This window comes from Poecilia reticulata, chromosome 11, assembly GCF_904066995.2.
Source record: "Poecilia reticulata chromosome 11, P_reticulata-male-v2, whole genome shotgun sequence".
NCBI lineage: Eukaryota > Metazoa > Chordata > Actinopteri > Cyprinodontiformes > Poeciliidae > Poecilia > Poecilia reticulata.
The window spans coordinates 3855313-3881271 of NC_088840.1; the positions used below are offsets into that span (position 1 = coordinate 3855313).

At 39.0% G+C, this 25959-nt stretch overlaps 1 protein-coding gene across 2 annotated transcripts in view; it reads left to right on the forward strand.

Moving 5' to 3' along the window:
• The first annotated feature begins 162 nt into the window (after positions 1-162).
• Positions 163-25959, forward strand: part of trappc9 (trafficking protein particle complex subunit 9) — a 212070-nt gene continuing 186273 nt past the window's right edge. Inside the window, exons 1-9 of one of the 2 annotated variants that reach the window (XM_008421345.3) lie at positions 163-277; positions 910-1511; positions 5690-5835; positions 6869-6994; positions 8080-8106; positions 8978-9099; positions 11481-11606; positions 13225-13441; positions 15944-16087. In XM_008421345.3, the coding sequence (XP_008419567.1) occupies positions 221-277; positions 910-1511; positions 5690-5835; positions 6869-6994; positions 8080-8106; positions 8978-9099; positions 11481-11606; positions 13225-13441; positions 15944-16087 (1567 nt within the window). In that variant the 5' untranslated portion in view covers positions 163-220. The remainder of the gene's footprint in view (positions 278-909; positions 1512-5689; positions 5836-6868; positions 6995-8079; positions 8107-8977; positions 9100-11480; positions 11607-13224; positions 13442-15943; positions 16088-25959) is intronic. The other variant, XM_008421346.3, reaches the window with a different exon arrangement.

Sequence of the window (25959 nt, forward strand, 5' to 3'; positions counted from 1 at the left end):
ACAGAACTCAGCCCTTATTTTTTATACATATCCCACAAATGAAGCATCAGCCATCCTCCTGGTGTCCATTGTCCCTTTTTGATATAATTAATGTATGCCCGATATACACACACACAAAAAAAGAAATATAAAAGCCTTTGTGCCACTGACAAAACCTTCGATCGTGTTTGAGGCTTTTAGTCTGAAAATATTCCCGGATGTTTCGCTACTGCTTCACCGGATGTTAGTAAACTGTGGCTCGAAGACGGAAGCTGTAAATTTTGACAGAACAGCTGAGGTAATATCAGTTAATAAATACTATTGCTAATTTAAAGCGATGCATGTGGACAGACTTATATTCGCATACATGTCCTACTTTTCTTCCTTCTGTAATGTTGCTTTTTAACAGCGGTTTGCGGCGTCTGCTTTTATTAAGCAGCTAAGCTAAGCTAGTTGAGTCTTGTAATTGCTACCAGAATATTACTGAATTACTGTTTGCTGACATAATACCAAAGCTCACAAAATGACATCCTGTGCCTGGTTATTTTTAATCGCCCTTGGCCGGCGCAATATGTTTCCAGCTGTCACATTACCTTTTTTAACAGAAAAAGACAGCAGCAGGTGTATAATCAGGGAGTTTCAAAGGGAACTCTGGGATTTCTTCCCTTGTGCGATGCGCAGCTTCTGGTTCAGCAAACCTGCATAGGACTCTTTCATTACTTTTAAAGACTCTGAACTTTAGATTATAATTCTGAGGCTTGTCAAATCTAAACTAGACTAAAAACATATAATTAAAACAGTTGTAATTTGAGAAACCACAAAAAAATATATAAGGAAGGAAAATGATCTTTACAAACCGAGTCCATGCCATGTTAAGAGTGATTAAGGTTTAGGTTGGTTAAAACGAATGAGTTTTGCTGTTCCTCCCAGGTGAAGCTCAGTCTGACGATGAGCGTCCCAGACTACATGCAGTGTGCCGAGGACCACCAGACGGTGCTGGTGGTGGTCCAGCCGGTGGGCATCGTGCCCGAGGACCAGTTCTTCAAGATCTACAAGCGCATCGCCAGCGTGAGCCAGGTGAACATCCGCGACTCCCAGCGGCTCCTCTACATTCGCTACCGCCACCACTATCTGCCCGAGAACAACGAGTGGGGCGACTTCCAGACGCATCGCAAAGTGGTGGGCCTCATCTGCATCACCACGTGTAACTCTGCCAAGGACTGGCCACAGACCGCCGAGCGCTTCCACGGCCAGAAGGAGGTGTACAGCTCCACCCTGTACGACTCGCGCCTGCTGGTGTTCGGCCTGCAGGGGGAGATCGCCGAGCAGCAGCGCACCGACGTGGCCTTCTATGCGGACTTCGAGGAATGCTCCGACGTGGAGCGGAGGGTCGAGGACTTTGTGGAGTCCATATTTATAGTCCTGGAGTCGAAGCGGCTGGACCGGGCCACGGATAAGTCCGGTGACAAGATCCAGCTGCTCTGCGTGCCTTTTGAAAAGAAGGATTTTGTGGGTTTGGACACAGACAGCAGGTGAGCGTTTCTCTCCAGAATCCCGATTTTTCAGCATTTCATGGAACCTTCACCTTGGGGTGTCCCGATGCGATATTCATATCAAATATATAAAAAAATGAGTATCGGATTATGTGGGCCTGCATTTAAAATTTCCCATATAGGCACCGCTCTAGCGGCACTCCGCTCCAGAATTTTCCTCCGGTATTTAGTTTGACCCAACATGGGGCTTTATAGTTAAAGGCCTATCATCATAACAAGTTTTACTAGATGATAAATTGTCCCAGAAGTTATTGTGATACACAATAATATTGTTTGAGACCATTTTCAAGTAATATGGTAATGGCATAATAATGCAAGAGCATGTTTTCAAAGATCAATAAACTTTAAATTCAAATGAACATTTTATACTGGAACTGGAAGACATTTAAAATGCTCCAAAATAAACAAAACAACAGAAAAAACAAAACGAATTATAAACAAACAAAATTGTCCTACAAAACGGGGCTAGTTGACGAGCCTTTTCTAACATTTCACACTGCAAAATTAAGTAATAAAATCGGTTATGATTTGTATTGGGTCAATCTCTGTATTGGCCAATATTCAAAGCTGCGATATCGATATTGTATTGGAAGTGGAAAATTGTATCAGGACACCCCAACTTTCAGCTGGATGTCTGTTGTCCGTGTTTTATGTCAGCCTCATATTTTCAAAAATCCTCAGGCATCTTTGCTTATTTTTTCTAAAAATCTACCTTTTTTGTTTGTTTTTCTGCATTTGTTTTTGTTCGATTTATCCTGCTTTACTCTTCTTTTTTCTTTTCTTCCATACTGTCCCGTGAGTTTATTGTTGGGTGTGAAAAGGTGAGATCTTAGACTCCATAGGTGAATTACTTTCCCCACAGATGTTAGCTCTGCCGAGGCATGGGCCGGTATGAGGTCTCAGGGCGCCATGGACTTATGTAAGAAATCCAGCAATTTTATGTTACTTATGCAAAAATATGAACCGAAATGCAGTTTCTATGAAATTTATTCACCTCCTTGGATGCTTTACTCCTTTTACTGCTTTTACAAAACAACCATGATCAACAACAGTTTGGCTATTTTGAGTAAAAAAAATAAAAATACAAACCCTTTAATATCAAAGTGAAAACCAGTTTTATTGCAGTCATTCCACTCATTGTGAGACCACTAGCACCATTTGGTTGGACCTGTTGAATTTGGTCAGTCACTTATTTTATGTTGCATATTTTCATTCAGTTGTCATTACTTTATAGAAATCTGTTTTTACTTTGACATAAAAGGTTTTCCTTTGTAATTTGTTTTGGCAAAAACACCTAATTTTGTTGACCATGATTGATATGCAAAGCAATAAGAGTAAAGCAACTGAGGGGGTGAATAGCTTTTCTAGGAGCCGTGTAGGTCACAATCTAGATATGTTTGCTAGTAGAGCAAAATGTACACCATAAAGTGCTTCTAAAATAATACATCTTGTTGGTTATCACAGTTCTAAAACTGCTATTAAACATTTTATATATTGTTATTTTGATTTGATACATGAACTAAAGTTATCAAATCGACAACCTCTATATTTTTTCAGGCGATTGTATGGATGTACACCTGTTTGGTTTGGCAGTGTAGTCGTCTCCTGTGTAGCTAGCTGATTAGCACGGCGCAGCAACAGGTGAGGGAGGGTCAGTACTTCATCACTGTATGATCCATACAGCCAGAAAAAACTCCAGTCACTTACACAGTTTCCCTAGAAATGGTATGGTGAACATTTTCTTTATTTATTTAATTTTTGAAAGTTGAATCGTCAACTTTTGAAAACTGGTCCATGCCTTGAACCGGTCCATGCCTGGCTCTACCCTGAAGATGCTTTCTTCCTGCTCCTCCCCGACTCCTGAGCAAACGTAGCTGTTTTATTCATGCGCAGCATCTTGCAAAAATGAGTACACACAGAAGATGTGACACTTTGACACGTCATATTTAACATGTCACATCAACCGGTGGCAAATGTCTTGCATGGACAGCCATACATGTCCAAATCGCTGGCAACAAAAGTGAGTGCACCCCTAAGTGAAAATGGCCAAATCTTTCCCAAAGTGTCAATATTTTGTGTGGCTGCCATTATTTTCCGCTGCAGCTCCCCGCAGCCCCAAACCACGATACTCCCACCGCCGTGCTTCACTGTAGGCAAAACGCTCCTTCCACCTGCTGCTACACACACTTAACACCATCTGAACCAAACAAGTTATAGCACCTTTATTTGTTCTGAACAAGCAAAATGTCAGAGGAAAAAAAAAGTGACTAAGAAGAAAACAAACAAAAATGTCCTACTAATAATTAACCCAAAACTTTCACATCCATTTCGAAAAGAAAATGAAAGCTTATTAAATCCCACCTCGATTGTCTCATGCAAATACATCTCACATTCTGCATATTTTTACTTCGCGTCACAATTTCTACTCTTTCCAAAGTGCATCTGTATGATTTATTTATTAGCATGCATAATAACAGGACAGACTCTGCTTGTCTTCAGCAAGTTGTCCAGCTTTAGAAGAAACTTTGGACATTTTCACTTAGTTCTGCAGAATTATTCAGCACTATGAGGCCATTTTGATAAAAAACAAAACTATAAAATACTGCAGGGTTTTTTTCACAGCTATATTTTATTAATTAGTCTGGTAATTAGAAAGAGCTGCACCTGTGCTGATGATAGGAACACACTCAAAGGAAGTTAGCTGATGGCTTTTTGCCATTATGTTAACTTTTCAAGCTTGCACAGCATTTTGAAATGAATAAAATGCATCACATAAGTTTGTAATCTAAAATGATGTCAACAAAAAAAATAAAAGCTGCATTATTTGTGTCACTGCCAGCACTTTTTCCTGAAGCAGTGTTTTGGCTCCATGTGGAAACACCATCAGGCCCAAGAGAAAAAAAAGTAAAGTCTTATTTTATTTTTGGTAAGATCAAAAAGTTTTTGAAAAAGTCTTTGACCTCAAATGGTCAGAGTGTGACAATTACTAGCATCTAGTGGCTAAGTTTAAAATAGCTGTAATTTTAGACGTTATCCTCCTTCTAATCTACTAGTAAATTTCTATAATCTGTATCCATTTACAATCAGCTTGAACAAAGTTGAACATGTATTTGTCTTTAAATAGGCTTTTTACTTTCTCCTGCGAGGTTTATACTATGACTTTTACCTAAAAACAAACTTTGCTCCATCAAAATTAGTTTTTCACTCATTTATGAAGCTTTCCTAAATGCACGCAGCGTTTTCTAAGAAAGATTTTAAAAAGAGAGAATCTTTTCTTAAATAATTGAAAACTGGATGTCTTTCTTTGAATGAAGCATAGCTGTAAAATCTTTTAACATTTTTGAGTCTAAAATTATTTACACTCCCCTTTCCACCAAAAAAATCAGACTACTGTATTTGGTTAGTTAAAAGAAGGACAAAGAATGTTCTTTGTCCCACTAGTCCTTTTGACCCACGTGACAAAAGGTCGAGCTCATAGTTTATCCTGCTCACATTGTTCCTGTCTTATGAGGATGTTCTAGTTCGTGAAACTGCATTTGACTGGGTGGATCTCTATATGTGTAAACCTGTAGCTGCACTGACCTCAGAAAATGTAAACTTATGAACTAACAATAACTCATCACTTTTTAATTTCATTTTTAAAACACATGTATTGTTTTAATTATCCAGCCGGGCCTGTTTGAAATTGAAAGCTTTTTGTTTGGAGTCTGTGCTGTAGCACTCCTGCTTCTCTGTTATGTATTTCCTCTTAAGCTCTTGGCCACCTGCTGAGCCACTTCATTTTCTTCCATTGACCTTCCTGGTGTTTGTGAAGAGCTTACACATCCTGCATAATTTCATACATATTTTATGGAAGTAGTTCCATTTCCCTTGCATCCTGGTGAAGCTACTCCCTTTTTCCTCCCTCCGACAAAAACCGACGAGTCACAGAATACCTCGTGCCTTGTCTTGTCACCCAGATCACACTTTAGCCGACAGACGAGACCCCTGTCCTGTCTCCAACCAACTCAATTTACCTATACAAACTCAGAGTATCGTTTCTAGTGTAACCGGTAGCCAAAAGAAGTACTTTTGTTAAAGATGTCGATGCGCCTTGTTCATCTGGCAGTGGTTCTAAAAATGTTTTCCCTCCTTATTCATGTCACTTCGCTCCCCAGGCATTACAAGAAGCGTTGCCAGGGGCGGATGAGGAAGCATGTTGGGGACCTGTGCCTGCAGGCAGGGATGCTGCAGGATGCGCTGGTCCACTACCACATGGCTGTGGAGCTGCTCAGGGGAGTCAACGATTTCCTCTGGCTTGGTGGTAAGCATCAGCCTAAACATTATTATTTTTTTGTTATAGTTATATTTACAGAGTGTCCTCACATCCTAAGAAAGTCTTAAAATATCTTATATTTATAAAATAATTATTTGGCCTTAAACATATTAATTACAGGTCTTACATTTCGCTGTGGCAGGACTATCTAATCTTGTTTATTCAGTTTTCTGACAGGGAACTTTTCTGTCAGACTAAAGCTGCTAAAATACCTATTGTGCTTGCTAGCGAGGCTATTTTAGGATACATTTAACTAGCTTTCTTTTTCTCCTTTTTTCCTAATTTATTTCCAGCAAAATGCTATGTAGAAAAATAAAACACAGGCTGCTTGAAAAGGAAACTAGCTAGCCTTTTGCGTCCATCGTGACAAAGTGCACTTTCATCGATTTTATTCTGGATGAAGTTTGTTTCCCCACCGGCTCACTTCCGTCACCCACTCATATCAGGCTTCTTGCATCCTGTGCATAAAAAGCCCAACACTTAAACTTGGCGCTAAAGGGGGGGTAAAGTTATAGAGAGTTATATGCAGCGTGAGAAACTCAAATCTACTGCCAAGAGCCACAAACACACCAGTAATGTCCATTTTTGCTGTGTTTGATTGTAGGACACCAGACCAGCTGTCCAGTCTTAAATTGGAGTTCTTTTATTTTTTTTAAAATGAGCAATGAATATTAGCCTGCAAAAATGTGACATTGTAGCTGGTTGACTTAGTTGCATTTGTCAAACTCATGAAATATATCCATATATTTTGACACATGCTATCTTTTAAAGGAAATTCGGTGTCAAATAATCTTTAACTTGCTACAGATGTGCACAGCTAAAACAAATATTTATATTTTCTTATATAATGGTTTGGTGTCCAAAGCATGCCTTTTTTGGACACCAACATGCTCTTCACATACAGTGGCTTGCAAAAGTTCTCATACTCCTCAGATGTTTTTTTTTTCATACTTAGTCACTTTACAACCAGAAAACTGATTGTCAGATCCCAGAATCTGTGCACCTGTGGTTTTGTTTGCAGCTGCGTTGGAAGGCTTATGTTCAGCCTCTGTCATCTTCCACTACCCGGGAGGCACAGCGGGAAAGATGGCCGCACGCAAGCCCAGCATCTCCCAGCCGGCCGATGCGGGCAAACGCCACAGACCAGGTAACCACTGGGCTGCAAACAGGAAACAAACGGCGGCTCTCCTGAGTGACTCAGAGAAACAGAATGGATCTGCTGGCTGGCCAAGCTTTGCTCAGCTAAACTGCTTGGTTTCACTTTAAGCTTTCTTAAATGCTGAAATGTGTGTATTTTCTCCTACTGACTGCTAGTTGAAACTTTAACAATGTTGTGCCATTTTCCCCTTTTAATTAACTTGCTATTAACTCTGCTATCTTTAATGCTAATCATGTACATATTTTAAACAAAAATAAGAAGTTACAGGAAAAAAACTGATATTGAACTGATAGTATTTTTCTTCTTTCACAGTAATATCAGAATAATTATCAGCTTGTTGTTGAGTTTAGGTTTATTTGTACACAGGATTTCTACGCGGTGTGAAATTTTAAATTTGACCTCAGTGTTTTCCAGGTCTGGATTGGTGTAGACAAAGAAATTGGATAAAAATATGTTTCCAGAGTTCCACTGTCTAAATCCATCCATCGGCCATTTGTTTGTTCGTTCCCTCCTTCATTTATTCTTTCCATTCTTTCTTTTTGTTTGTTCTTCCTTCATTTATTCCTTTGTTCATTTCTTCCTTCATTTGTTCAGTTTGCTTTCACTCTTTCTGTTCCTTCCTTTGTTTTTTCCAGTTGTTCTTTCTGTTCCTTCGTTCATTCGTTCAGTCCTTTCTTTGTTCTTTTGTTCCACCTGTTCTTTCCCCAGCTTTTCTGGAATTTTCCATTATAGTTATGACTTGCATAGTTTTAAAAAGATGGGGTTTTTTTCAGCACGATGTGCCAACTCATTAAAATAGTTGACCATCAAAGAGTAGTAATATTCAGTAAAATTCTATAAGATTTGCAAGTCATATTCAAGAAATTTTAGACCGGTCAAGTTAATGTGAGGACAGAATCGTCTCCTGTGAGTTTACCTTAAGCTATGATATTAAAACATTATGAATACGGTGCAGCTAGCATGCAGCAGCAGCAGCAGGCATAAAGCAGGATGTGGCTGCTAACTCTGCTAACTCCGCTAACGCTGCGCCTTGTGTCATGGAGTGAATCTGCATTCTCTCTCTCTGTCTGTAGGGGCTCAGGAGGTTCTCATTGATCCAGGTATGGACTGACTGTTTAACCACTGTAGCTCCTCTAGACACTTCGGTTTGCACGCGCTCACATGCTTTTTGTTTTCAACAGCTCTGGTGTTTTGGTTAAAATTCAGTTTCACTTCATTGCTTCTTTGTATTCTGCATCACAGTTCTGAGTGTATTTTAAGCAGACACTTTATTGATTATTTTCATATTTTACATTCTTCTTTGACTAAAAAAAACAAAACAAAACCCACAAATTTCTTGCATTTAAACATAATTTTTCTGAAATGTTTAGGTTACATAACTCTTTTAAACACCCAGAGTTGGTGGTTCAACACCTGTGGTGCATATTCTAATTGTCTTTTTAAATGTTGCTTACTGTTGAGGTTAAACATATTGGTGTGGTGAGACATAGCAATGCCACACGGTTGCTATGGACACACCTTCTGTCTGAACTCTGAGTGTTGCAATCTAGTCGTTTTACTTTATTCACTTTGACTTGGCTGGGTGTTTTTTTGACAAACATTAGCCGTCTTCTAAAAGGCACCGTTAGTCTTACATTCTTTCCTTTTTTATTCAGAGTTAGGATTGGTTCAGATTTAGTGGTAAATCTTCATTTTCAGTAGTTTCTAAGCTGGTTCTGGTCACCTTATTCTGTAGGATTGCTTGTGTGTGGTGGGGTGGGTCTTAATTTTACTGGGGTAGTTTTTTCTGTTTTGTTTGTTTTTGCGGATTTGATTGGTTTTAATATGTGGGCTATGCATGCCACTCTGGCAGTTGTGCTCTCAGTTCTCCTCTTTGCTTTCATTGTTTTCTCCTTGGTGTTAACGAAGCAGATTAACTAAGATTCTAAACTTTTTTTTCTTTGAATAATCTTATCGCGTCTCGTTTTGCAGGTGCCCTGACGGCCAACGGCATCAGCGCCGACACCAGCACAGAGATCGGACGAGCAAAGAACTGCCTGAGTCCGGAGGACATCATTGAGAAATACAAAGAGGCCATCTCCTACTACGGAAAGGTAAATAAAACACAAAGTGTTTCATTGGGACTAAATATGACAGATTAACGCAAACCTTCCAAGTACGAAAATGCAATAAAAACAGTGTCTAGAATTGCAGAGACTGCAGCTTTGACTTCAGTGAAAATTGTTTTGTAGAGTTTTGACTCAAGCGGACTGAATACAAAAACATTCTGCTGTTCAGATTTTTATTTGTAGAAAAATGTTGAAAATATTTCATTTGATGTGGAAAATTGGTCATTACTTAGTGTTGCTTTATCACATAAAAACTCCTGAAAATGCCTTGAAGTTTGTGCTCATAATGTAAAATATGAAATGTTATGAAATGTTTAAATTAGAGGTAATCAAATGCTACAATAAAATAAATATTGTATATAGCTGCAAAAAAAGATAAATGGATATGAACTAGTGAAATGTTTGCTTTTGAGCTCTAATAAAATGAAAGAAAAAATTTATTATTAATTCTATTTTTTGATTTTAGAACAGAATGAATCATAAATTTAACAAAGGAAAGAAAAAACATAAATTTTGCTGAATAAGTTCAGCTGAGTGAGCTCTTCCCTTAAATAAGACTTGTAAAACTGGTGACCTTTTGTTGTTATTATATGCAGATATTGAATAAAAACATACATAATCACAAGCATCTTATAGCATTTATATTAAAATAAATAAAATGGTTCTTATTTGGTTTCATAAGAGCCACAGTTAACCCCTGGTTTAAGTGATATCTTAGAATTTTGGAAAGAATATCTTCTATTATTACCATGAAAATGAGTTTTCTGTGTTCTTATGAAAACTCAGCCTCTGCAGAATTAATTTTAAAATCCTAGGTTTATTATAATCTAGGCTTTGATATAAAATCTCAGCGATCCCTCATAATGCAGATACATTTCCTTGATTCCTTGCAGCCATGCTGCATCATGTCAGCATGGCTGTCTGTATTCATCCTTCCCAGTAGGGGGCAGTATTGGATGAAGTATATTTGCATTAGCAGACGTGGACAGATTTTGACTGGCTTTAGACCGAATGGGACAGATAGATGTGACTTTCTATGAACCATTAGAGCTTGTAAACCAAAACTTTCATGCTGATAACCTGTTAAAGCAGTGCTTTGTGTCTACAAACCATATATATTATTACTAATAATTTTAATGAAATTGTTCCCAACTTGCTGGAAGTGGGTTACTTTTCAGAAGCAGTTGTTAGTCTTATAATTATTTTCATTTCCTTTTTGTGTTGATCTCCTCTGCCTTCATCCCGTCTACCTGAATCTAATTCCTTCTGGATTAAATTACGCTTCAACAAGTAGACATTTTGAATTTCAATAGGAGAGTCGGTGAGGATGTAAGTGGAAGAAAGCCATGGGACTGAGATAAACTGCTGCTGTTTTTTTCTCCCAACACATTGAAGCTAAAATCCCTGAGAGGTGATTGACAGCAACTGCTTGCATCTCTGTGTTCTGCCATGTTGACCAAGAGCGGATGAGTTTGATCACCTGGTAAAATGACAAGTTTTAGGGACTTGCAAAATCAGACCATAACAAATAAATTGAAAGATTTTCCCTAGGGAGACGTATACCCTTAATAATCCACCTCAAAAACAAACGAATCTGAGGAAAAATGTAAGCAAAAAGCTGCTATGGCCTGGTAGTGATAAATTCAGTCTCAGAATTCATTCCCAAGTTCAGATTTACCATCAGTGACCCAGATGTCTTAGTAGGAATTCCCTTAAATTTGCACTTTAGTCATTTTGACTAAAGAGTGCTTTTAGAGCTTTCAGCAGTTACAAGGAATCAAAATGATAGTATTTTATAAAAATATGTATGGAAGCCCATTTCCGCCATGAAATGGCTTCCATTTCTGTAATTTCGAGTGTTACAATTATAATTCTGAGATTCATAATGTATGAGTAAAAGTCATAATTTTGATAGAAAGTCATAATTAGAAGATTTAAAGTTATTATGATACCAGAATAGTATGTTAGCTCTTCTTAGCTTTGTGAATACATGGTGAATTATGGTAACAGAGCAGAAGTTGACCATTTCAGGCGAAAAGGCAAATTTATGACTTTGAATCTTATAATAATGGGTGTGAAAGTCACTATTGTGACTTTCTATCTCATAATTATGGCTTTAAATCTCATAATTACAACTTTGTCTCATAATTATGACTTCCTGTTAGGCTTTAATGTTTTCTTTCAAATTGTCTTCCATAAGTATCAGTCAGGAGAAGAGTGAGAAAAATTCCTCAGCATATAATGCTGTGGAATACTGCTTTTTGAATGATAAGTGTAGCATCCACTGCGTGTTAAGGACAAAACAATAAATTCTGGTGATTTCTTTTGTAGCAGCACTAAGCATGTCCTCCTTTAATGCCCCACAGTACAAGAACGCAGGTGTGATCGAGCTGGAGGCCTGTGTTAAAGCCGTCAGGGTGTTGGCCATCCAGAAGAGAGCCAGGGAGGCCTCAGAGTTCCTGCAGAACGCTGTCTACATCAACCTGGGACAGGTATGATCACCGACTGGGAACACACACAGCATGATAAACCCAACCGGTTCTGGTGGGTTGTCCAAAACAGTAGCAGTGAGCCCACTCCTGCGAGAAAACCCATTCTACCCTGCATTATGTAACTTGATTCACTGATGATCTAAATGGCTGGATTGTTGAGGATAATTTAGGATGTTTACACACCTGACAGTGGACTCGGTTTGACTGGAGGGCAAAGTTATAACATTTGTTTTATCTTCAGTTGGTGTGGCTCTCTTTAACACTGCAATGTGTCAAACGAACCAAACCCTTTGAAAAATCTCCTTCTCATCTGTGGGGGCGCTGCACCAAGAACCACAGAAGAAAATGACACAAAAACCTCTGAAGAAGACCCTGAGCGCATCTTCCTCCTTCATGAAATGTAAACAAAAATAGAGTGGCGTCAGATTTTAGCGGTTGTAGGATTTCTCTTTGGTCTTTGGCATAAGACAACAAAACATTTCTCCCGCTAGCGCTAGCTAGACTTGCACCTTTATTGTGGTTATATTTACCAAGAATGCCCTGTGCTATAATATACATTCACATGATTATTAGAAGTTCACCAGAGTTCACTTCAACCAAACTGAAACCTAGGCTTTTAGGTAGACCACGGTTCGTTTTTTCCGGTCCACTTCAGAGTTCGATTGCCCTGCTTACTCTACTTTAATTGCACTCTTGTTGTTTGCCTTGAAAGTTCGGTTTGTTTGGGGAGGTGTGAATGCTTAATCGAACTCTGATGTGGACCAAAAAAGCAAACTCTGGTCCATCTAAAAACCTTGATCTCTGTTCAATTCAGGGGAATTCTGTTGCAGTTCAAATGCATTAGTGAACGTCAAGCGGACTGGAGACCGCTCCAAAAGCAGGAAGTGGACTGCAATTCTGGGCAATCCAAGTTAATGCAACCAAAACAAATGTTTGCAATTAGCAGGAGAAATCACTCGTAGTCTTTTACTAAAGACTAAAGAGAAAACTTCCACCCATAAAATCTGATGCTACTCCATTTTTGTTTACATTTTGTGAAAAAGGAAAGTTGCTCTCAGGTCTTCTTCACAGGTTTTTGTGTCGTTTCTTTCAGTGATTCTTGGTGCAGCGCCACCACAGGCGAGGAAGTGAACAGGTTTTTCGAAGGGTTTGCTTTGTTTGTTTTTCTCTTCTTCTTTTCCCTGTTTTTTTCCATCTAACAAAAGATAAAAAGATAAACTTATAAAAAACAAAGGCTCGAAAAAATCCAAATACCCATCAGTCCAGTGGTGGCAGCAGAGTCCAGCTTTGCTGGGTCCGGGTTAACTTCTTGTCTGTGCGCCTGCTCCATCTGACAGACATTCATCCACTCCTCAAGTGACAAGTTGACTTAATGAGTTCTTCCCAGCTGTGGAGGTGTCAGCATAGAGTTTCCGGAAAGAAGTTTAACTATTCTACACTCCCAAGAAGAGTTAAACAGTCTATAGAGGGCAGGGAATCAACGGACTGGATTGTTTAAACCTGAGTTTCTTCAAATAGAATGACGCTTCGGTGCGCTCAGCCTCCACCATGACTCAAAAGACGGCATAAGGGTGTAGTTTGCAGCTGCTAAATGCTAATTATCTCCATATAATTGCAGCTGTCGGAGGAGGAGAAGATCCAGCGCTACAGCATCCTGTCTGAGCTCTACGAACTCATCGGCTTCCACCGCAAGTCGGCTTTCTTCAAGCGCGTGGCAGCCATGCAGTGTGTGGCCCCCACCATCTCCGAGCCGGGCTGGAGGGCCTGCTACAAGCTGCTGCTGGAGACTTTGCCTGGATACAGCCTGTCTCTCGACCCCAAGGATTTCAGCAAAGGTAGGGGGGCAGAGGTCGTAAACGACAACTTCAGAAGCTTCGTTTCGTGAGGTGTTCTCCTGCAGTGCGCCGTGCTTTCCGGCCCCCGCTTCACTCAGAGAGGCACAGCTGAGATCCGCTGTCAGCGTTCGGAGGGCTCTCAGTGTTGAGGCCTTTGTGATGCAGCTTCAGGACTCTACAGACTCTTGACCCCGGCTCATTGCAGTCAAACCGTTGAAAGCATTATCTATAAAAGAGGCACTCAGAAACATTCACAGCTTATCAAGAGGGAACCATCTGAGCAAGATTTGTCTTTCTGATGCACTTTGAATCTTTGGCCTTGTTTGCTTTATGAGCGGGGAATGAAATCTGAAGGAAAATATTGGAGTTCATTCTGAAAAATGAAAAGATATATAATATTGGGCATTCGCAAAAGATTCCGATAGCCTTTTACTCATGCTATCCTTTCATGTTGTAATACACTTCCTCCTCAGAAATAAACAAGAATCCTTCCCTTGACGCTAAAAGAAAATAATTGAGACAGATTTTCACTGCAGAAAACATTCACACGCTTAAAAGCAAACAGGCTCCAGTGCTTTTTATGGGGATTTTGAAAAGGATGAAGATGTTGAAGTGAGGAAAAAATGTAGCAGTGTAATGAGGCACAGAATGAAGTACAGAAGTACAAAAATCCATCACCTCGTATAAACCTTCCACTCAGTTTTTTCATCATGTCATCACCTGAAAAATAGAAGTTTACTTTTTTTATTATAACAATTATTTTTGCATTAATTTGTCGATTAACTGATGACTCGAATTAAAAAAAAAACCAGCACATTGTGCAAATTTTTCATTCAACCACTTAAGGTTTTTATACAATATTAGAACTACATTAAAAATACAAATAAACAAATAATTAAATTCCTTTTATAAAATAAGAAAATAAACATTTTATTGCATAAAATGCAATCACATCATTCCTTTAGTGATCTCTGCAGCTAAATAAATGTTTCTAACGTCAACATATGGAACGCTCAGTCCTTTCTGCTTGACTTAACATCGATACAGTGCAGTATTCTGTTTATTTATTTTTAGTAACCAGTTAATAAATGGACAGCAAAAGGTGCTAAATATGAGATTTTTTGAACCAAGTGAAGCTAAAACTGAGACTTGAGGAGCTCTGATAGAACATATTTATAGACAAAGAAGTTTTTAATCTCAAATTCAAACTATATATATATACACACACACACACACACACACGTACATTTTCTACTTAATTACTGCTCTGTGCTGTTCTTTCAAGAATCGACCTGTTTTGAGTCTGTATCTAAAGTTAACAATTAATTGATTTCTAAATTAGTTTAGAAGGATTATTTCAATAATCGATTCATGTCCATGAATCCTATGAATCGTTTCAGCTCTGTTCTAGAGGAGTAACGCGTTGGCTGGTTGTCTCTGTGCAGCAGATCAGAGGCAGCCTGAGGAGTCGGTAGCGTTTGACTGAGGTTTGCATGACAGTGCAGCCACTAGGCTGTGGCAGCACAGTCATTATCTTGGCAGTGTGTTAATTGGATTTCCAGACGTCTCCCGTTCAGGGCTGGAAATGCAGCGAATCAAGCTGTTTTTTTGTGTTTGAGCAAGAGCGACAGCCTTCGAAAAGCCAGCATCCCGTGGATTACTGTGCTGGATAAACACTGGTTCTGGCAGATAGGTAGAAGTCAGCTATTTTTAGCCTGCTGAGTGGGTGCAGTTTTTCACTATAATGGGGGGAGATGCTTATAAAGGAACTACATGTGCAGTTTGTTCAGATAGTAAAGAAGTCGGAGAGAATAACAACCGTGGGGATAAAAGTGCTGATAATGGCAGAGCAGCAGAAGTATGATTTGATGTTATTTGAAATGGTCTTTAAGCTGAGGAAATATTTATGGCTTTATCAAATGTCCTTCCTCCCCTCTCTGTACCCTCTGGCCTTCCCACCACATCTTTTCCTCTGGTTTTTCTTTCTTTCCCTTTTTGTGAGTCAGCAGACGGCAAAACGGAGCGGAGCAGGGCGTCTTTTAAAGGGTCCGGGGGGCATTGTTGATGTCAGGTTAGAAAGATAAAGGGCTTCAGAACCAGCTGAGTTAATAACATATTTAATCTGTTTGGTAGAGATGTGAAATGGAATATATGTAATTGACAAACGCAGTGCTTACCTTGAACTTCCCCACGTTTGTCACGTTAAGTGAAAAATGACCAAACATTTGTTGCAAATAGGAAACATGTTGATGTCAGAAGATGCAAATTATCAGCCAAAGATTTGAGAAGAATCAAACGCAAAGCTCCCGTTCTCCTCCAGGGCTGGAAAATACCAGAACCAAAGGCAAACCAGCTAGAGTTCAGTTAAAGAGGACTAGATGAGGCTAGTGTGAATGCACCCTAAAACACAGAGTCAAATAAATAGTTCATTAAAGAGTGTCTGTAATAATCTTTGGCAGCCCTGTGAGTGTGTTCCTCTGTCTCTCTCTCTCTCTGTCCCAGGCACCCACAGAGGCTGGGCAGCTGTACAGATGCGCCTGCTGCATGAGCTGGTATACGCCTCCCGCCGCATGGGCAACCCGGGCCTGTCTGTGCGCCACCTGTCCTTCCTGTTGCAGACCATGCTGGACTTCCTGTCTGATCAAGGTCAGTAAACAGCAAAGCACAGTGTGATATTTCAGAATCTCCAGTCCTCTGAGGTTCTTCCAGCTTCATGCCCAACCTTCAAAGGAAACAATTCTGCCTGATTGCGATTGGCGTATGGCAGCTTACTTGATGCTGATCAATGGTCGCCAAAGCTTGTGTTTACTTGGCTTGCAGAGCATTGTACTCTGTGCATACAGATATGTTTTGGGTTTTTTTTACGCAAGCTCCACTGGCCACACAATAGAGGGAAGTTAAATCCTTGTTGAATGACTAAGCAAGAGATGTGTAAGAGAGAAGTAAGAGGAGAAAGAGGCTTACCTAGTAAATATCACACACAAGCAAACTCTGCTGAGGCTGTACTAACTCTTTATAAATAATGCAGAATGAAAATGATTGCCCACACCATTTAAACACACATCCTGAAACAAATACCTGTGGCGACTGCTTTGCTCCCGGCAAAACTATTTTCTTTCCAACAAACTCAATACCGAGAAATCTTGTTTGTTATAAAACACAACCATTTTGTGTTTAAATTTGTTAGCTCAGAGTACTACTGTAAGCCAATCCCACTTTTCCAACAACCTATAGTGTCGTGTTACAAATCAATCACAGATTATTATTAGAATGAATAATAATCTGTGGGTTATGTGGGTGGGAGATAGGGCAGGTATATGTCGAGCTCTGAACTACAGTTTGTGCAGACGTTTGACTCAGCTGAAGTAAAACGGTTTACTGCTGTAAACATGTTCAGTAGTTTCTAGCTGTTATAAGTCTTGATAGTTTCTCTTTTGATTTAAGAATAAGCTCTTCAGTTTTGATTGATTCAGCTGAAGAAAGTTATGATACATCCACCCTTTTATTTGTTCTAAGCATCTACTCAACAACAGAATGGGTTCATAGTCACCTGGTGACAATGTAATGTAGAGCTGTGTCATATGCATAATGATGGTATCTTAATTTATTAGGTGATATAATCTGAGCTAAAGGGAGCAAGTACTAAACAAGAAGGACCTCAGGATAGAACCTTGAGGAATCCTGCATGTGATTTTTATCAACTTTGATGTCAAATTACTTATGGACACAAAGAAGTCAAGTAGGAATGAGTTGACTTACTGAGTTAACCAGCTTTGTATCACCACATAAGTAGGCCTATGTTATTGTTAGCTTAGCCAGCTCTCTTTAAGGAAACGTGTTTTGTTGAACCTACTTTGTCGTGGAAAGTGTTTATTTCTAAGGGATTATTTTAGTAATTCCTTACTTAGACCAAGAGGTGTGGTAACCTGTAGGTCTAAAAGGGAAATTGAAAATTAAGTTCTTGCATATAAATGTGCTTCAGAAGTGTAACTACTAAGCTGAGCCGTCTGGCCACAAAATCATTTGTTAGTGTGGCCTTTTTTGTAGCTGATGGTGAAATTTATGTAATACTTAAAAATCCTTACTATAAAGTACTTAAAGTATTTAACCATCATTAGCAATTTTTTTTATTTTAAATTATTGATCAGATCCTTTAGGTAATGTTATACAAAGTAAAAGCTACTTGAAGGGAAGAAAAAACATGGATATAGGTGTATCAAATCCACTGGTAAAGGTGGTTTCAGTTCAAATTTTCTTCTCTAAATTGATTGCCAGTAACATGATTTAAAGGAATGAAATCTACAAACCATCCAAAATGCAGCAGCTGGTCTTTTAACAAGTGCTAAAAAATGTGAACGCACATCTCCAGTTCTGGCTTCTCTGTATGGACTTAATGTTTTGGCTTTGGATTGATTTCCAGATTTTATTGCTTTAGTTTTAAAGTTGTAAAAGGCTGAGCACCATCATGTCTCTGTAATCTGCTTAACATCCACACTCCAGTGATAGCACTGTGGTAAGCCAAGCAGTTTCTCTTAAATGTTCCTGGATCCATGCTAAAATCCAGAGGTGCACAGCCTTTTGCAATTTTTCTAGCGGAGTTTGAGATTTTTCAATAATGATAGTTAATTATGTGTTTTTCTTTTTTTTTTTTTTAAATATCTTTGTTCTTTTATTCTTATTGGTGTTTACTGTTCAATAAAGTGAAACAAGATAAAGCATTTTCATCAATGTCTGTTGTTTTTATGTGCTACATAGATAAATTAACATTGACACTGACACAAGTCCAAACCATAGTCATACTTTGGTCCACAGACCATAATATTTAAGCGATAGAAAACAGTGGCTATCAATGCTCTGTAGAATCACATTTTCTTGGTGGGAACTCTGCTTTCTGGAGCATTAGCGATGACTTTTCCATGACAAATTGGCCTCAGGAGAGAGTTTTGTGGAGGAAAAAAATTATAACAGAATATAAAGCAGAGTTATTGGTCTGCATTCAGCCCCTAAGGTAAGCTGACGGGGGACAACTGACATACTGTCTGGTTATTTCTTGGTCTTTGGATACACATCCTGAAACAAATACCTGTGGCGACTGCTTTGCTCCTGGCAAAACTATTTTCTTTCCAACAAACTCAATACCGAGAAATCTTGTTTGTTATAAAACACAACCATTTTGTGTTTAAATTTGTTGGCTCAAGAGGGTTCCCTTGAAAGGATGCAGAGACTAAATTCGGACACAACTTTTTTTTGTTAGAGTCCCCCTAGTGGTCTTGAGCACTTCCGTTTTCAGCACTTTTTGTTTGCCGCATTCGGTTTTTGTTTGCGTCTCTCTTTTTGTTTGCTGCATTCGCTTTTTGTTTGCGTCTCGTTTTTTGTTTGCATCTCTTTTTTTGTTTGCTGCATTAGCTTTTTGTTTGCGTCTCTCTTTTTTGTTTGCATCTTTTCTCTGTTGCTGCGCGTTTGCACCTGTCGGCCATCGTAGGTTCAGAGTTCAGAACGTAGGACTCTTGATTCTAGGACCTGTGAGAGAGAAACCATCCCTCAGCATCCCAGACCCTTAACCATACTTACTTTGTTTTACACCAAATCAACTTAAAGTAGCAAAAGCCACAATGGAAGTTGTGCTAAAACTGAAGTCATGCTGGCATGTTTATCATAACTGTTGTATAAATTCATTTTTAGGAAAAACTTAGATTTATCTTAAATTTTGGCTTTGCATAAATCCGCCTTAGCATAAAGTTTGGTTTAGCATAACTTCTGTTCTATTACTACTCATATTTGAGCATAAATGGCTTTTTTTTTTAAGCAAAAATTCAGCTTTAGCAAAACTTTTATTTTAGTATAAATTTGTTTGGTAGCAAAAATTATATTTTAGCATACCTTTGGTTTTAGCACAAGTTCTGTTTTAGCCTAAATTCTGATTTAGCAAAAAATTAGGTTTTAGCTTAACTTCAGTTTTAATTGAACTTATGTTGTGACTTTTTTCCGTCGTTGTGGCATTTTGCTTACCCTTTTGGGCCACCGTACATTTTAGGATCATCTGACCAAAATGCAACATTTCTGTTCAACTCTGAGTTTAGTTCAGGTATAACGGAATAAAGGTGAACTTATTTTGTGAAATATTACGTATTAAAACATTTTGAATAAAATGATAAAAGTCATAAATGTATAATAAAAATGTACTATTATTCGTGCTGAAAACATTCCCCCCACAATATAGATGCATAGTGAATATACTCTGTTGGGTTCATGCTATAAACGGATCCAAATATTCAGCGGCCGACTATTACTGAAGCGATTGTCTCCCCTCATGCCTTTACGGCTGATAGCTGAGAATAAAAGATATTTCTGTCTGAGGCGTTTTGCGTTTGAAGCATTGTCTTTAAAGAGGTGCGGATTATTGTGTCATTTTCCTCACTGCATCGTAGCCTCGATGCAATTTACAGCAAATCCCCCCCGCTGCTGAATCATGGCTTTGTGTGCCTCCTTAATGATAATCGGAGAGCCTCATTTCAAGCTGCAGTGTTCTTTTGTAACATCATTGCCAAGCTCCAGATGCAAACTCGCCTGCCGTCATGAAGCTCATCTCGTGTTTTCTCCTGTCACTCATATGTTTAAATGGAACATGATCGGCAGCGGAAGCTTAAAGTCTGAAGGTTTTGAATTGGTACAGGAATTTCTCGTAACTTCCTCCTGTTTCATAGAGGCAGAAAATAATGCTGAACTTTCTTTCTTCCACGCAAGACCCAGTAAACAGAATTTGTGTTCTCGGCAAAAGAAAAAAAAGCCAGTGCAGCCTTTTAGTGCATTTACTGAATTTAAAGAGACATAGTGAGATTTTTACTTTTTGTGAATTTTATACTGGAGAGATTAATGTCACTCCTCTTTCTGCTCAGGTTTTTATTATTTTAGTGTTTATTGTTTGGATTATTTATCTGTCTCTTGCTCTGTTTTTTCCCTGCTGGCATTTTGCTTCCAATACTATTCAGAAAAGTCTTAATAATTCATAAAGATGCTGACATATCTGTTTGTGGTGTGCCAGTTGTTTTCATTTCACACCATGATATCTTTCCTCTTTATAAAACACTTTCATTTTCTTCACTGTCAATAGTTATTTGAGAGCTCAGCATGGCGTTGGGTCTGAGTACAGAATTTATAAACTTGTTAATAAAACTGTCGTCGGATATTGCCTAATTTTTCAGTCTGGTTATGACTCCATTTCTCAGTCTCAGCCTTTTTTGTTTTTTTTGTTCTTTACGGTTATTTGAGCTGAAAACGGTCAGCTCTTCCTCTTCATCTGGAGGTTGATACTGTTCTCCATTTAAACTGACCATTGCTTTTACCTTAACAGTCAAATACGTCCTTCTGTCTGTCCACCCATCTAGCTAGCAATGTTTCATCATAAAACATTGCAGTTTAACAATGAACCATTTCCTATGTGAGAAAGTATGCCTTGAGATGTATTAAGGTTGTAACATGATGGGTTTAATATAATCTCACTGAACTACATTGTTGAGATCCCTTGCTCTTTTGTCAAACTGAAAGATCAACCTGAAGGCATGATTTAAGAGCCGCCTTTCATCATCAGGGAAAAAGATGTCTATTGTGCCTCTAAGGACACCGTACACTGCAAGTCAAAAGAGCCATTGCATATGATGATGTAAAATCACAAATGGCTTTTATAACTTGTATACTAATGCTAATCAATGTTTTAGAAAGGCTTACCCCTCTGTCTTTGTATAATTATAGATTTTTGTTTTCCACTAGAAATCTCTTGACTTCTTCTGTATCAGTATGCAGCTGGGAAGTCGGAGGTCACGGAGTCAAGTCACCTTTTGGTCCCGGTTTCATCAGTAACTCTGAGTGGGCGTGACCCTAAAGAAAGAGTTTGACCTGACTCACTGTATTTCTGTTCCAAACAGTGAGTGGGTGAGGTCAGATGGAGCACATTTAAGCTGAAACCTTGAAGCTTCTTTACGTAAAGAAGGGATACATTTACCTTCTCCCATCCACTGCAGTCTCCGGTGGCGTAAATGAGCAAACTGGTGGTTAAACTGAAGACCACTTACCTTTTTGTTCAGACTACACCTTGTACATCTGTAAAGTTTTTGAAGATGTTGAATTTGTGCTTGTTTGATTAAAATTTTGGGATTAGATTTAGGTGAACTGGGCGTTATGCAATCCAGGCGTTTTAGCGCTCATAGTGGAAATGACACAAGAATAATGGAAGGAATTGTTGGACATCAGGAATACCCTAGGGCAGTGTCTCCCAACCCTGGTCCTCAAGGCACACTGACCTGCATGTTTGAGATGTGCCCCTGCATCAGCACACATGATTTCAATTGATGGCTGATTAACAGGGTTTTGCTGAATTGCAATCATCTGAATGGGGTGTGTTGAAGCGGGGGAACATCTAAAACATGCAGGTCAGTGTGCCATGAGGACCAGGGTTGGGAAACACTGCCCTAGGGTTCTGAAAAAAATGGCCTCGGCTGAAAATTTAATTTCTTTCTACCAAATAAATGAGAAATGGAAAGGAAAGCAGTAGATCAGATATGACGGCTCTCTTTTAGATAGCAAATCTGGTAAAACCTTTTAAAGTATATTCAGCATTCCATAAAGATTATCAAAATTAAAGATTTACAATCAGAAAACCCCAATCATACACAATGATTATATTGCACATTACATTGGAAGTCTAACATCAGATTTGGAAATGACAGCCACTTAATCATATTATAGTCCCAAGGTGCTGTTTTATCCAGTCAGTTGTTGAAAACAACACTCCATATGTGCAGAGTTTTAGGAGAAAATAATGGAGACTGGCCTTTGAACATTTTTCTGCAACTCTGTCTGTGGTGAATCCTTGTAGATCATCTGTAGCACAGAGGTCCACTCTTTTCAAAATACCCAAATCGCCAAAATCAGACTAGCCAGGTCAAAATTCCGATCTTTGAGACTATTCCAATTGATTTATTTTTTCAACTTTGAATGCAAAAATTCTTAATTTGAAATAAAAAATGGAAGGCAGAACCTTAACATGAGGTGCTAAGGTCTTACAAACGAATGTATGGATGCTTAATGTAGTCCTTATGGACACTAAACCTTATCCCCAGTGTCAATGCTACTCATTACTAAAAAAACTGTAATAAGTAAACAATGCTTAGCCTGGTGGGGGTGCAAGAATTAGAAAAAGTTAAAATTAACATTAGTCAACACATTACAAATAAATAGAACTTTGTATTTTCCTAGTCGCTTTTGTTGCTTTCAGGTATTGTCATCACTAAAAAAACAAGCAAACTGTGCCTGCATGTTTGTGTGCTTGGTGCTCAACTCTATCCCAGTGACGCACAGGTTTCTGCTCTCATAGCTGGATGTCAGGTCATGTGCTTTGTCTGCAGCGTGTCCCTCATTATTGGCTGTCATTTTCAGCTGAAATTCTGTTAGTGGAACAATAACAGTCATTTACTTGACCTGCTTATCGGGCAATAATGCACACCGCCGAGCAGCACTGGCATATTGCTGCTCTCTAATCCTTCTGCTTGACTCATCGCTGTTCGTAAAAATATCTATGTAGCAATAACTCGCACACGTCCCACACTAATCCCACTGAACCAAAAATATCCCACATGCAAAAATGTAAAACTTGTTTTGTGATGGCTAAATGTCTATTTAATATGTAGAAACCTCAGTTGTTTCTTACATGCAACAGAGATGAAAGCAAAGCTTTTTTTTTTGTGGGGAATCTGATTCACGGCAACCTTTTACCCTGCCTTTAAGTGTTCCTCCTCCTCCTGACGGTCGACACTCGCAGATGAGAGCCTTTCACTTGGAGAAAGATATGGAGTGTTATAAGCTGCACCCCTGGTCTCACCTACCTGTTAAGCTGTCTCTTTGCTTTTTCTGCACTGTGTGTTCCAGCTGTCAGCCTCATAACAAGCTGCGCCGGGTTTGTCTGGACAGGAAGCAAGCGAGAAGCACTGCTGGAACAAAAATCTTCCACTTCGATCTCCTTGATATGTTTAATATGCTAAAGCAGCAAGCTCAACCGATCCTGTAGTTGTACCATAATGAGTAAATGCCTTCAACTTGATGGAGCAGTGTTGCTTTTGATGGCCAGTTTTTAATCAATCTTTTTGGGGCCAATCGTAAACTTCTGACCTGGAATTAGTGTTGCAGTGACATGTACCGCATTTTCCGCACTATAAGGCGCACCAGATTATAAGGTGCACCTTCAATGAATGGCCTATTTTAAAACTTTTTTCACATATAAGGCGCACCGCATTGTAAGGCGCATAGAATAGACTCTTCAGTTTGGGTTGCCAATTTGTTCCGTACTCTATTAGTACACAACCATATTTGTAAAGAAATGGTCCCCAAGTTCTTTATATAGTAGTCTGCCCCAGTCATTGTTTCACTCACGGTGTTGGTGTTGCGATATTGTGCCCAACTGCTTTCTGGGTAACACAGACCAACCAACACGCTGCCGCCGCAGTCTCCGTCTCTCTTCCCCCGCCCCTCCCTCCCTGGGTTTAAATGTATTATCAAACTTTATTAACAAACCAGCGTTCTGACAACTATCCCAGCATGCACCGCGCGCTTCTTCTGCGGAGGAAAATGAAGTCGGCGGCTGCTTACTATAGTTGCTAGACCTGTTGTGACTCAATACTGGTCCATATATAAGGCACACCGGATTATAAGACGCACTGTCGGCTTTTGGGGAAATTGAAGGTTTTTAGGTGCGCCTTATAGTGCGGAAAATACAGTAGTTTTGGATACAGTATTCTCAGAGGTTACCACAGCCACCTGCAAATCATTAAAATCAGCCTGTTTTAATAGTCTAGACACCAAATATTCCTTAATATGCATTAACACACACAGTGGAAGCATCGTCTTAGCACAGAGGCAGAACCTAACATCTACAGTGTTCAATCTGCGCCAAGGAAAATAAATCATGCTCCTGGATCAGCTGCTTTGCAAATGCCAGCCAAAAGCGTGTTAATTAGCATTGTGCCTGGGTGTTTCAGCTTCCCAAGCTGCGCTTTCTTTTCAATATTTTAAGTTTCACGAATCAGCGTCCAGGTGGGTTTTCAGCGAATACTTTGGAGTTACTTTCCTCAGACAAATCTGGAAGTACTGGGCAGAGGCTCCGCTGTGCTTGCATCAGTGTGTGAATGAGCGAAAGCCTGGATAAAATAAAGCGGAAGACAAAACCAAATGTTCTTTAAAATGTAATCAAAATGCAATTTATTGGACACCCGCTACATTTATTCACTCTTGAAAGGGCTAACATCAAACACAAGCTCATCACATCAGGTGCGTATGATTGCAAAAGGGTTACTCAGCATTTTCAAGGAGGTTTGCCCTATTTAAAGGTCATGTGTTTAGTTCTTATTAACAAGGAAACATGAAGGATTAAAGGTGTCCACAGAGAATGCACTCTGATCAAATTAGTCTGAATTTGAATTATTTGGACACCAGGACAGATGGCAAATTTTAACGCCAATTGCAGCGTTCCAGGAGAAGAGCTGGGAATCTTATGTGTTCAGGCTGCTTTGCTGCAGCAGGGCGTGTTCGGCTCACTATCAGAGAATCTACCTTACATTTGACTGTCTATCAGAAGGTTTCTGAGGAAAATGCACAGTGGCGTAAGCTCTTCCAACATCTAACAACTAAAAATGTGAGAAGTGGGAATATTTTTCCTCAGACCAATGTCAAAGACATGTAGGTAGCTACAAGAACTTTGGTTGTTAAATCAAAAATCCATTTGGAAATCACATTGGAACGTTTGGAATTGAATCTGTCTATATGGTTGGATTGAAGTCACTTTTTTGTAAAGTGCCTCAAGATTATATTTGACATGCCGCTATATAAAGCGATCTGTATTAATTTGAGAACATTATTACTTATAACAGCAGTTTTGACCAGTTATTCTCACTGTTAACCAAGTTGTATGGAATCAGTTTTTTTAGTTCATTAATTTAATTAGTGTTTTAAGTTTTTCAAATGTGTTTCTGGAAGGTTTTGCCATCAAAACCTTCCAGAAAGAGGTTTTCACTACAGAACCAGCCACTTTCCTAGTCTACTGGAGCAGATGGGTCCTTAAAAAGTCTTATATTTATTTATCTAAGATTAAGCCCTTAAAATGTCTTGAATTCATATGGAAAATGTAAGTTGGTCTTAAATACGTGATTCAGCTAGCAAGCAAAAAAGCCTACCATTAGCAGCTAGCATATGGCTCTATTTAGAGAGCCATATGAGAAGCACAAAGCTTTTGCCAAGAGCCACAGAAAGACCCCCAAAAATTTCACAGTTTTGGTCCCCTGCATTTCTTTTAAACATTTCTATCAAGATATAGATCTTAAATTTGACCATAATAGTCTTAAGGAGGTCTGAAAAAGTCTTAAGTTGGTGAAACCTGCATATACCCCATCTTCGTCACTTTATGGAAACTCTGTACTGGCTTCAGTCTTGATGACATGCAGCCACAGCAGTCATTTCCATGCAGTCTGGATCAA